This window comes from Neodiprion fabricii, chromosome 1 (genome assembly GCF_021155785.1).
Source record: "Neodiprion fabricii isolate iyNeoFabr1 chromosome 1, iyNeoFabr1.1, whole genome shotgun sequence".
Taxonomy (NCBI): domain Eukaryota; kingdom Metazoa; phylum Arthropoda; class Insecta; order Hymenoptera; family Diprionidae; genus Neodiprion; species Neodiprion fabricii.
Window position 1 is genome coordinate 40154239 of NC_060239.1, and position 13745 is coordinate 40167983.

The 13745-nt window shown below is 37.0% G+C and overlaps 1 protein-coding gene across 4 annotated transcripts; it reads left to right on the forward strand.

Moving 5' to 3' along the window:
• Positions 1–473: 473 nt before the first annotated feature.
• On the forward strand, positions 474–13492 carry LOC124185247 (ADP-ribosylation factor 6). 4 transcript variants are annotated; one of them, XR_006871357.1, is made up of 6 exons: positions 474–618; positions 2171–2283; positions 2464–2567; positions 2833–3031; positions 3234–3926; positions 13481–13492. XR_006871357.1 is itself a non-coding variant. In XM_046575816.1 (5 exons), the coding sequence occupies exons 2-5, from the start codon at positions 2202–2204 to the stop codon at positions 3374–3376; spliced, it is 528 nt and encodes a 175-aa protein (XP_046431772.1). In that variant the 5' UTR covers positions 474–618; positions 2171–2201; the 3' UTR covers positions 3377–5691. The 4 variants fall into 4 exon arrangements, 3 of the variants coding, with proteins under 3 accessions (XP_046431772.1, XP_046431795.1, XP_046431786.1); XM_046575816.1 differs by lacking the exon at positions 13481–13492 and having other exon boundaries at positions 3234–5691; XM_046575839.1 differs by lacking the exons at positions 474–618; positions 13481–13492 and adding an exon at positions 693–714 and having other exon boundaries at positions 3234–5691.
• Positions 13493–13745: the final 253 nt, after the last annotated feature.

A 13745-nucleotide genomic window follows, 5' to 3' on the forward strand; every position in this document is an offset into this window, starting at 1 on the left:
CAATATTAACGTCACCAGCGCCACCCTAGTGGACATTGTAAGAAAATGTTCATTCTCCTCTTTTCTGGCCGCAAAGAAGGCCAAAACGCCTATGCCGATCGTTTTCCTTATATCTAGTCTGCGTGCAAAATGTATTCGAAAATGTCCTCATGACGTCAGAGCCTGGTTGTCGGCGCCATTTTCTCACCACATAACCTAAGTCTTTAATTCTAATGGAGTCAAATCGTGATTATTGAGGTTTCAAATTACTCATGTCAGATAAATTAATGAAAGGTAATCAATAATATACCTGTTTTACCATTCACATGCCAAAAAACACGGTCACCGGTCAGCTGTCAGCCTAGTTGCATTAGTTTGAATTTTTTCCACCATATGACGCGTCACGATTGCAAGTGACAATCCCAATACAAACATAGTTTTGGTTACAGGATGCGATGCGTGCAAGATTCGTACGGCCCTGGGGCCTGAATTGCGGCATGGAATTCGGACAGCAAATAGACAGTCCTGACAAGAGACAGGCAACCGCCAGCGCCAGCCGGACGTTAGAGAAAATGGTGTTGTGTTGCGATGTGCCCGTTTGTTGACGATAAATTTCGGCTATTGTGTAGATGTTTCTTGGTAAGTGGTTATATCATCGCTGATAGGCGCGTTTTTGTATGCGACACGAATTTTCCGAGCACTCGAGCGCACGGTGGTTAAGATATCGTGTAATATGTGAGTTGTTACTCTTAGCTCCGAGTCGCCATACTCCGGTCTGAAACTTCACTCGCCTTTTAGTTCTACCACCGATTTACCGATTCTCCTCTCACAGAGCTCACGTCCAGCTTACGATCTGTCCATCAATTGCCACGTGAATGAATTCCTTCGAATTTCACGTGCCGAAAGTTAGACAGTAGATATCACAGCCGCGATGAAACATTCGTTATCGAAGATACCTAACCTTTCTATTATCTCTGAACTCTGATATTATTTCGTTTTTATTAGCCTTCTAAACCGAGAATACACGCCTGTTATTAAATCTAGTAATCAAGCTTGACGCACGCCCAACACCCGCCCTTGGCATATCATCGAATGTATTTAAATTCTTCATTTTCCTTCCAACTCCAAACTCGTCCATAAGAAAAGTGTTAACTTCAAGTTTCCAGGAAGTGACACCCATTCCCGCTATCCCCACTTATATTCTGACGATTCAAGATCTGTCAGCATACTTCGGGGGTGGGCAGAGGGGGGACATCACCTAGCCTTGCCTCGCCCTTATCAGCCGTAACCAATTTCGCTGGTTTGCTAAAAATTACTTTATGCTTATGTGATTTTGCACAAACATTGTTACAAAGCAGTTAAATATTCTGATGATATGTCAATCGTTCGGTTAATCGACGAGCTTCCCAATTTTGACACAAGTTCAACAATAATCATTGTAAATGTTGACCGATTTCGTTACACAGTAAGTTCTATATGCTTTCAAAGTCTGTTAGTCTGTCGACGTCCCATTATAAGTGCTATATACAATCTCATTGGCTAATTGTGAAGAACGATGGACAGTAGAGAATGCCTGATTTGTTCAATTTCTGGTATGCCGTTTGTAACAGATGTACGTTACTTGATGTTAGGTTGAAATACATGAATTCACCATAAAAAATTCGTGGCAACGACGCAATGAGTCAAGTAGAATGTTTAAGAGTGTCGTATAGTGTGTCTCATTTTTAAAACACTGTCATTCCAACGATTAGAATTACCTATTTAATTAATGCAATTAGGGTCGATGTAGGGGATAATTCAGATGTTTCCTGCTAGCAGTAGTCAGGTTTCCAAGTAGAAACATGTTTCAAGCATTGATAACGTGTTCTTGATTGAGTAGAATTAAAAAATTTTGTTGAAGAAGATTATTTGTAGTACAAAATTAATTGCTTTTGATATCCTAGCTTAGTTAACAGATTTCCGACATTGGTTCTTATTTTTTTCCATGGTAAATTTCCATGTAACCAACTGTAAAGTTTAAATCACTTAAGAAATAACAAGTGTTTTTGAAGCACAGCCAAGGCTACTCTGAATTTTACAATCCAGCTTGACTTGTTAATAACAGCTAATTATGGAATACCGTAATATTTTAACTTCGTATTGTTATTACTTTCATAATTTTCCGCAAATTTTCAATATCTTTCATATTTAGGTGCAGAACATATAGCGAGTGAGCCGCCAAGATGGGCAAGCTCCTGTCGAAGATCTTCGGCAACAAAGAGATGCGCATTCTAATGCTGGGGCTGGATGCTGCTGGGAAAACCAGTATCCTTTCACTTCAATGATTGTTAAATATTCCAAAACAAAGTTCTTGGGATAGTGTTGCCAAACTAAAAAGAACCAAAAATACATGCAACACCTTTCACAAGATCTTGTCTTCCTTGAGTATTGTATTAATCTGTCTGTTTCTAAGCATTTTCATACAATCCTTACCTCATACATCAGCTATACTCTATAAACTCAAACTAGGTCAATCTGTGACAACGATACCCACCGTAGGATTCAATGTAGAAACTGTCACGTATAAAAATGTTAAATTTAACGTTTGGGTAAGCACAAGTATGAGTTACACACATTGGACTCTTTTTTATGTGTAGTACCTAATTTAAAGTGTTGTACTTTTAGTGGCTGTACAGTGCATATGACTAAAACAAACAATTTAGGGATTAGATACAAGTTTCTGAAACATTTTTTCTGTGACCTAATATTAAATATACATGATTTTTATAAGTACAGTCATTAGATACTTGTTGACGCATAAGTACTTCTCGCATTAAACAAACCGTTCATTAATTTTTTTTTTGGTACGTTCAGGATGTAGGGGGGCAAGATAAAATAAGACCACTGTGGCGCCACTACTATACAGGAACGCAAGGACTTATATTTGTGGTCGATTGCGCAGACAGGGATCGAATAGACGAAGCACGACAAGAACTACATCGCATAATAAATGATCGAGAGATGCACGATGCTATTATTCTAATTTTTGCCAACAAACAAGATCTTCCTGATGGTAAGTACTTATTATAATTATTTAGAGCATTATCAACAGCGAAATTTTCGGTTGTTGATATTTTTTGTAGAGTTATTTTGCACCCGTCATTCCTTGATACAAATTTTGAAAGCGTAGGGGCCAAGTGACGAGCGATTTTCATGCAATTATTGAACCTTGATAATTTGATGGTATATCATGAAAACGGAAATACTTCCTTTAGCAATGAAGCCACACGAGATCCAGGAAAAACTTGGGCTGACCAGGATACGTGATAGAAACTGGTATGTCCAACCTTCGTGCGCAACAACCGGCGATGGCCTGTTTGAGGGGCTTACGTGGCTCACTAGTAATCATAAGTTATGAACAAATAGTTTAACGCGCCCCTTTGATCCAACACCGGGCCGCCACACACGCTCCTGATCATATTGTATCCGACCAAGTTACCAACTTTACAAATACTTGACGAACAGTTCAATTTTCTACATCTCTTTTATTTTAGAGCTTATAAATAATTGAAATCACAAAATTACGAGCGTTCCTATGTCATTTTCAATTTCAACTCTGACACTGACTACATGTTGCCGGCTGGTAGCTCAAGTACTTCAAGAAAAGCTCAGTTGTACAAATTCCAAATAATAATAAGTGATCACATCTTTACTTGATAGGTATTATTCTTCTCAGAATACCGTCACACTATGATCTGATAGGAAAATTAGTTTGCGATTGACAAATATTTTCGATACAAGTTATATCAATCGCATGCATATTTTCTGATCCGCAACGACGGCAAGAAATTTTCTTTTCACTTAATCAACCTGCAGCCCCAGATAAATCCATTTCGGAAATTGAGCCGAATTGTCAAGTATTTATAATAAAGCCATCAGTCATCTCGAGATATCATCTCGACGAGCGTGTTGTTTTCCGCTACCTTCTTTCTTTCCCCGTCAGATGTAAAAATTTGTTCACTTTCTAGTTTTTAAGGTCTACGTAATAAGATGTTGCAATTCAAGAGTAATAAATATGAAATAGTACCAAAAGAGTTTGTCAATGAAAAACATTCTATCCACAGTCATAAAAAAAAATTGAGTACTTGCTGTATTTTATAAATACAGCACTGCAATTAGGCTCAAACCTTCACATAACGTAATGTATTCATTTAAAATTTTATGTTATTTTCTTTTATCACGGTGAAATCGTTATTTATAAAATGATATGTCGGTTAAGTGAATATAATTCCTCAACCAAAATGACCTTCTATATATTATTACTGTGGAATATGAAATTGAGAGGTAAATTGTTGAAAGAGACTATAACAATCAAAGGCGATCGTGGTCACACTTGCAACTGCAGAATATGAAAATTTAAATCAAGCCACGTATTTTGCTTTCTACTTGTAAGAGGCAATGATCCGTCAGGACTAAAGTTTTAGTATGGCTAGGGGAATCTGGTAAGAGGAAGTAACATGAAACCAGACAACACAAGTATTTAATACTAAATGGACGACAGAAAAATTGCGGTATTTGTAATTCCAATGTCATAATATTATTTTCAGAGAATCATATTCATTATTTTTACTGCACATACATTATATACTATGTATAAAAATATCTGTCGTTGGTAGTCTTATATAAGCGAAGAAAAATACTTTTGTACCAACTATCGACAAGCTTTCAGCTACAGCGATGTGCTTTCTTTAAAATTTCATCACGAGAGTACGTCCAGTCATTTGCCTAGATTCCTAATCTCATTCCAATTGCTGAAAGCTTGAGGAAAGTTTCAATTAAGAAATCAGTGAATAATATACGTTCCTCGTCGTGAGTCGTGCCACGTCAAGTTGACATATACCTTTATTACTTTGTCTAGTGATGTGTATCCGAAATAAAACTCACGTTTATTTAAAAATCCATGCTTACCAATACGTAACTTGTGCGACTACTGCCAAATGAAAGTCCAAAATATGAATTACGAATCTGTGCAACTGAGTGGAGAGAGCTTGGAATTTTTTATAGCTGCAAAATAACGAGGGCTATTGGAGCACCAATAATCTGTAATAATAATTGTATTTAGGTATCAGTAGCTATACTTGATTGGCTATTGGATCTGTTCACTCTTCTACTATTTTGGTGTGCTTCTAAAAGCAAACTTACATTATTGTCACACAAAGTTGACTGAATGAACGGTCTCCAAGGTATGCAATTTGCCAAAATTTTTTAAATTTTTGCATCCGTTGCCTTGACTGATTAAGCTGAAATATTACGTAAATGTTTAAAGTTTTTACATAGAAATTTCAAATTTTACAATATTCCTTTCATGTATATGCATATCATCGAACAAAAGCAGAGTTTAGTGTGCAAATACGTGTAGTGAAATTTCAATTTTTCATTGTTATGTACTCTGACATGCTAGGGGCCATTTAGCTGTTAGGTGATCTTTTTCTCTAAGTTCGATTGAGTGCAGTTATTTCAGAATTGGATACATTGCTTATAACATTGTTATACATCTATACGTATTATATGGTACGCTCATGTAACAGTTACTGATTAGTACTAATTTTTAATAATAATAAAATTAGTCACATTTTATAAATGCAAACCTGTATAACTTACAAACAGAAGCGAAAAACAATTATCTGCATGTACATTACTACATCTTGTATAATAAAGATTGTTCGAATTCAACACTGTATTCGTAAATGATCGTATAATACACCCAAAACGTCGTAGGCCCCGTGTCTTGCGAATACAATAAAATTCCTACGATTTTTGATTATATTTTCAGCATGCCTTGGAACATTTTCCAATCATTTTCCGCGTCTATCGAATAATTAATTGCAGCCTTTTCCGATGAGTAGCAGGTTCTACAAGAGCGAGGTGAGAACTGAGCGAAACTGAAGAGTAAGTCGTTAAGGTTGCCTACGATTAGGTGCTTGGGGTAGTTGCTTGAGTTGCTAGCGATTAGGCGACTTGAGCCGTTGACCGTGAGACTGTTTACCTGACGTGCGTGCAGCAACTTTAGACTGTGCGCAATAGTTTTCGCTCATCAAGTCACGATGATATAAGGTCTGAATAAATTCATTCTAGGATTTTTCAACGTCCGTTAAGACTTGAATGTGAAAAAAATAACCGGAACATCGCGTGTTCAACAGTAGCTAAAATACAACAACTTTCTTTCGTTTTCCAATTTTAACTTCTTGTTCATCCTGATTCTTAGTGGCTTAAGAACACGCGCAATCGTTTTTCTTTTATAATAAATTAGTAACCATAACGTACCCATGAAAGAATGCATATTAACGGTATGAAATATGCGTGAATGGTATCGCCCTATCCGTGATCTTGACACATTCGTATCTCAACTGGGACAGTTATAGAGCCTAAAAAAACCTCAGCCCGAACAATACTGAAGTATAGACCCTTCGGATCAAGCTCTCGGCCACTACAAAATATTCTTGAGGTGTAAATTATTCAAATACCAGCATCACAAGTTGGAAATCCCAGAATTTATTTTTCATCGTAAGCTTATACTAACATATTATAATTATTTTGCATAGTACATTACACTTCATATAACCAAAAACAAGATGGGCACCACAAACATTTTAATGATTAGAAAACGAAATTATTACACTTGTCACAATGACAGTTTACTTCACTTTTGTGGCAGAATAACAATGCTGCTTGAACCAAATGAATCATCAATTTGAAATCCTTCATTTTGTTTGACGCGTTCTCCAAGTCGTTCTCACAGATAAACAATAGAGAACTTCATATTTTGTAACTATAAGGCTCGTTTAACCCCACAATAATCTGCACAAATATTTTGCTGCCATATTGCGCTATTTGTAAACCGCACACGTTGTATCAAGGTCTTTAAGTCAGGACGTCTTTATTAGATTGTTAGTCAATCCAGGTGTACTCGTTACATCCTTACCGACATTGCTATGTAGCTTCAAGGAATCGCATAGTGTTCTGACTTACAACGAATACTGACGCATGTGATATGTGACTCGGCGGGGGTTGAATATCGTACACTCCGAAAGTTATGAAGAAAATGAAATTTGGTTTCTACATTCAAAATCCAATATTATTTTATAAGATTTTCTACCACACTCCATCGCCGGATTAATTATCTGTAAAAAAAATCTATATCTACGAGGAGTTAGCATAATTCGTCCGTCGAGAGTAAAAAAACCCCATCTCAAAATTTCATTTAAAAACGTCGTATGTCCTTTGAGATCACTTCGGACATACGAATCATACAATGCTGTTGAACAAAATTCTGAGATGGGATTTTGTTGATCAACCAAACTTTGAGATTAGGTTTTATTGTACCAAATTCTAAGATAGGATGTTGCTCTCAGCCGCCGAATTCATTCTACAACATATTCGGTGAAAATATGATTTTAATATGGCAATAGCGATAAATTTAACTGTTGATTAGATAAGTACGTAAGCAAGCCAGTCGGTGTTATTAAATACACCGGCAAATAAGAAATGCTCGTTCTTCGTTTTTAACTCTCATTCCTAACACTTCAAAATCCATTGTAAAATCACACACAGGAATCTGCAGCAGCAGACCCCGCGGCCTTAATTGTCTGTCATGTTTTCTTCTAACCTCTTTTTACATGCGACCTGATTGCAGGCTTTTAAATTGTTCAGGTTTTAACAGAATATTTAAATTACAAAAAAACATTGAAAAATGTTTGGAGAGCACAAAAAATGGATTTATTTTTCTTTTTTCCCTAAAATTCCAACGACTTCCAATTGGATCGCGTCTCTGGGACCCGAGAGTCAAAATGATATAGTTGAATAGAAATATGAAAGGCATTTATTCGTTTACTCGAACCTTTGGAGTCGACATGTTTGTCAATAAACCTTGGCGTTATATGAGTAAGTCGCTCAATTTTCTATAGTGTGCACTGGCGTGGTTCTTCCTTAGCGTGTTGACGAATTTATCCCAGGCCGCCCCTCAAATCTACTGCAAATAATTCAAAAACAATTCCCTAATTTTTTCCAGATATTTATCTCACCTCTAACCCGTGCTCCGAAGAGGGTGGATTTCCCCATTTATAATACACGTGTTCCGGCCACATTTACCCGGTGAATGTTTTCTCGAAATGCAAGTTGCAACGCACTATTCAAACTATCGTGGTCGCCGGTTACTGCGGATCCGAATAATTTCTAGAAATGCGGTATAATTGAATGAAGCTAATTTAAAAACGACAGCTGATTTCAGATTTGACCGCAAAAAAATGAAATATACAAATATTATTTGAAAAGGTACACACATTCCCCGTTAATACAAATATTATATTATGCATCTACGGGAGAAATGCTTCCTTCCCGTGGTGCATAAGATATTTTCTACCGTACATGCATTGAAAACGAGTAAAAAGGCATGTTTGAAATTACAAATTACTTATTGTTAGGTTACGCCAGGCGGCTTACTCGGATACGAATAGTATAACATGGAGGATTCGATAGAGAGGAAAGTTGGAAAAATCATTCAAAGGGGTCCAGGGGGCGAAGATCTCAGATCGAAAAAAAACAAAAAATTGACCCAAAAATGAGTGTTCCTTTCATTTTCCACTGACGCCGATGAAAGCGAGGCTAGGACAATCAAAAGGGCTGCTTCGATTCTTAAACTACCCGTCATGGAAACATCGTACTCAATTGAGTTCTTCGCTAGGGGCAGTACTTTTGAGATTTATTTTATTGCTACGAGAGTTTTTTTCTACCTATGTCGCCAGAGTTTTTCTTACCTGTTGCCAGAGTTACCCCGTGGCGAGTTTTTTCCCTGTTTATTCTCCCGGACAGGATACTGTGACTTCCATACCGTTTCAGACGTTGGAAAACACGGGGTTTCAAGCACGTGCGGTAGAATAGAGCAATTATGTGCGCTTACACATACCTATTTTATTTTGTGAACTATATGTATGGACAAATGTCTGAATTGTAGTTTTCTGTAAAACTCGTCAGCAGCCGAAGCTACATTTCAGGTATCTGTATTGCTATTTCTGAAAAGATATTCTCATCTGAGATCCTTTTAGAAAAGGTACTATGGACCGTGAATGTAACTCAATTCGTTTGCCGATCTATAGGCACTGAGCAGCGAGTTTCGAAGAAAACGCCTAGTAAGATGAGACGTGTAGTCACATATCAGTGGATGAGACTCATTTGTAATTGAGAAGAGAAACGCGAATGAGTTATTACAGAGGCATATTGTTGCAATATATGAGGCAGACGCGATAACGAAGCGATTATTGAATGTGAACACGAACGGAAGATTAACTTGATAAAAAGGTGAATTATTTTAGAGAACGAAATATTGATAATCAAGTGACAATTATTTCCAATCTAGAAGACTTAATAAGGCTTGTATTGTACATGCGTATAATCACACATGTTCAAAGATTGCGAATCGTTGAACAAAAGTGCACGTCTTCAAATTCACTAAATACAAATTTAGTATAATGATGTAATCAATTACATGAAATGATTTGTTTTAATATATAATTGTTCGCATCCCTCAAACAATTTCAATTATACATATCTATTTAATATACTCATAACCATGTTATGCTTAATTCACTATATTCATATTATATGTATATCATACATAGTTACTTTTGATAATATAATTTGGTAATATGATAGAGTTATATAGATAATGGAAGACTTGACAGCATCCTTCGGATGCTTTAAAAGTATTTACCCAACACGCTCGATACTTTTTAGCTTCTTCCACATTTCAGTTCATAAATGTATCAGGTGTATTAGCCCTACACTCTCAGCGCATTCAATTTATCTTATTTTCACTCACATTCGTTCTTTCAGCTCAACTTCTCAGACCATATGTATGTATAGTATTGCAAGATTTAGTGTGAGGCGTCAAAAGTCTTGAAGATAAGTTGGTATTTCATATTCTTAGTAGTATTAGTATAGCAATAGCTGCGTAGTAATAACAACAATAGTCATTATAATTAATAATATGGTAGAAACAAATCAACAGTCAATTGCATATATTATAGATACGTATCATTTCATTCGTACGTACCTCACGACAAACTGAGCCAACCCTGCAGATAGCAAAAAAACATGTGAAAAATTCGAGACGTCGTCTCCGGATGATCGTACGTCCCGTTTTACGATGTTTAACCCTTAGCGGCCACGTGGGTTAACTGATTACTCCACGTTGAAAAACCTAGTTGTACAAGACATGTGGGTGTTTTAAGACTTCTAACCGATTGTTTCAAGTTTGTCGAAGAGTCAACAATTCTGATTATTTATATCGCACTTGTCCACTACCGGCAGATGTCGTTACATGTATCAATTCCAAAGGTTTTAGACCTCTAATTTCACTTGTTCCGAGCCTGGGCCAACCAGTTACCCCGTGTGGCCGCTAAGGGTTGAGAAACATTTTATGATATAAAGACGGCGTGCCACGTCTTTTAGACATCGTACTATAACGAGACATAAAACAACCTGGAAACATTTTCTGGATAATATTTTCTCATGTTCCTTCACTCTGGGGACCCAACGGATCTGTACGCGGGACGAGCAGCTTCTTACAGTGCTAATTCAGTAGGGCCAAAACTGTTCAAAGAGGCACTACTAATTTAGTATATGTATAGATTTGCACAAACATAATCTACAATGTGCGCTTGTGTAAAATACACGCGTGTTCCCTATACCTATACTGGTATGCCCATGACCAAGCCCAAGTCTTCGGAACCAGAAAGCCGAGGGTGGGAAGTCGCTCGATAACCGCTCAGCTTCGGCATAGATTTTGTCCGGTTATACAAATTTTTCGAACCAACGACATAAGTCAAAGCAGAATGGTCGAACTACAACTTGTTATAATTTGAAAACTATGTACACCTCCGACTTTACCAGTCACGTAACTTGAACCAAGTTTTTCATCAGGCCAAACTAACTGGCACGTCTTCTGTTATAGGTACGTACATACCTACAGGTGTATGTAACATGCCACTATTCCGCATACAATTGGAATTTCTTTGCAATTACGTAATTTATCGTCTACAACATATCTAATGAACATTACGAACAAAATTTTTTACACAACTTGGAATTAGTATCTATAAAACAGGCCGTTGAAGAATTCTTCTCTCGGGAACGAATGCGTGTGAAGAAAATTAAGTATAAAAAAAAATTCAATGCAATGTTTCAAGAACGATGCAAATTCGGTCTCAAGATGTATTTCTAAGATCGTGAGTTTCGCTTGTTTAAAAAGTCGCTGATCTGAATTTTCTATGCGTCTTGAAAAATACTCTCTTGTGCTTCTAGCCTGGGGAAAAATATATTTTTAATTTCTGTCCTCATGGAATAACCAAGTTTGGCAGAATCAGCTCGGAGAAAAAGACTTGTAGTCTCATGAAATTCCGATAAGCTATTACGTATACAGCTGTATTCGCCGGTTACTGAAAAAAGTGACCTTTGAGCAATAGGGAGCTGTTATAACGTAGGTTTCGAATAAAGTCGGCTGCATTAGTTGCACTTGGATTCGGTAACCAATAAATGACCTTATCCGTCAATCCTTCGACGTTCATATAGGCATTATCGATTTTTTCAAGTTCAAAAAAATTACTATTCATTTAGACGTAAGTGTGCATCGCCAGGACCTATTGGGATTACTCCTTGTACGTACGTGTGTGAGGTACAATTAACGTATCTACATACCTACATTATAATACATTCATCCGTGACAATCGAGTTAAAATCCATTGGTGGCAGTCATATTTCGCTACAACTCTATGATCAATAATTAGTGAAAATTAATATTTGTATAGCTCACCCCGCCGGACTCTGACTTGAGGGTCTCTCATTTAATACCTAGGTAAACACTCGCTACTTAGGTATCTGTCGATATTGGTAAAAATTCTTAACCTCGTATTGTCTGTATAATAGATAATTCAATTTTTTTTTTTTCCTTTTTTTTCTCGTATTAACAATAATTATACTTGCATAGCGGTAATAGTTGTAACTGTACAATATAAATACATACAGGGTGATTCTGGGCGGACGATAGCGCAAAAAGAAAAACGCCTATAGTGTTTCTTGTTTCCGTTTAACTAGCAGTGCGAAAGTGGTTTGTTGCATCGGCAGGAAAGGTCTGCAGTAATTCTACCTATCGTGCAAGACAAACTGACACTCTTCCAACTTTTATCACCGATTGTTTATACCTATAGCGATCTGCTCTGACAGGGTACTATCAACATTGAGCAGCATTGTCATTGAGCAGGTATTATCGATATTAAGTGAAGCGGCATAGCACCACGCAGGCGTTTACCTCGAAACACCCTGTATTATGCTATACATATGTATTATATGTATACCAGGTATATGTATATAATATACATGTCATATATGTATGTACCAAACACGTAGATATTGGTGAGGCGGACCCCTCCTAGCCGCTCTGTATAAGCTGTCTACTTGATGATAGCACTGATCGTTCTTGGATGGCCGCATGGGCGAATGCGTCCTTGAAATCCGTTTCACCAAATATTTACAGTATCGCGTTATTCTGATACGTTTCAGCTTTGCAGAACTGATTCATTCGCAAAACATACCTTATTTACGGATATATTATTTCAAGTTTCATCCTTATCGTATAGCAATACTTGTGATAAGTACGTAGATTACAATGTATACAATAACAATTATTGGGCCAAATGCATGAAAAGACGGCAAACGTCCTCGCTCCGTTTTCACGCCTCAATCCACTTCCAGGACACTAAGGAAAATCTGTCGTATCAGTTCAACACGAATTATTCTGACTTTTCATGCCCCGTCGATCAACTTCTATAATCATTTGCTTTCATTTCACTTATACAGCCAAGTTGATAGGTAGCTTTTGTAATCTCACTTAAATTTCTATGCACATACGAAGCAAAGTCTCGAATCGCGTCTAATTGTAAATAAAACTACCGAGATGGGTGGGCGATTCCCATACGTTTGTGTAATACGAGGTACTGATGCAGGTCTTGGAATACAAGGAATATACAGGTGTGAGGTGATTCATACAAATTTTCGCGCTATCACGTAGGAACTAAGATATTTTCTTTATCCGATTCTTTTCAAATCATTCGCATATCACGGTTTTTGTAAAAAAAATACAAAAAAAAAAAAAAAAAATACTTGGCGAACACCGTTTAACCTTAAAGGGGTAAACTCGGAAGGTTGACACGGTCAACCCCACTCCATTTAATCTCGACTAGCCTTCGTTTTCCTAGCTTTGTTGACCTGCTGAACCGTACAGAGTAATTATATGCTTTACTCGTGCCGTTGATGTTCCGCATTAACTATTGTGGTAGATATATGTTGCGGTCAATATGATTATATCTGTCATTGTCATAATCGATCAGGTACTATATACCTTGCCCTTAGAGTAAACTGAAACATATACTACATACAATTTACTTATGCCATCCACATCTGATTCCGATAGCGTTTAGGGAAATCTGCTATGGTTGTGCGTTTGGAAAAACCCATTCAACTTATAACCTTATGTCTATAATGCTTTATCACGGTTTCCACTTTAACGCAGAAATTTGAGTATAATCCATTTCTCCGACACCGATTTACGTATGATAACTAAGTTGAGTCATTCTTGAGTTGAATAAAATCCTTTGAATAATCAAAATGGATATACAATCTACACGTCGCATATTTCTGTGGGTTGGTGTCTTGATGCAATAACCAGTATTTTCTGT

What these genes read in the sequence shown, in the direction of transcription:
- LOC124185247 (XM_046575816.1), top strand. Translation starts at nt 2,202, where the DNA reads ATGGGCAAGCTCCTGTCGAAGATCTTCGGCAACAAAGAGATGCGCATT. An exon ending in ATGTTAAATTTAACGTTTGG is followed by an intron (nt 2,568 to 2,832) that starts GTAAGCACAAGT and finishes TGGTACGTTCAG; the next exon opens with GATGTAGGGGGGCAAGATAA. An exon ending in CAAACAAGATCTTCCTGATG is followed by an intron (nt 3,032 to 3,233) that starts GTAAGTACTTAT and finishes TACTTCCTTTAG; the next exon opens with CAATGAAGCCACACGAGATC.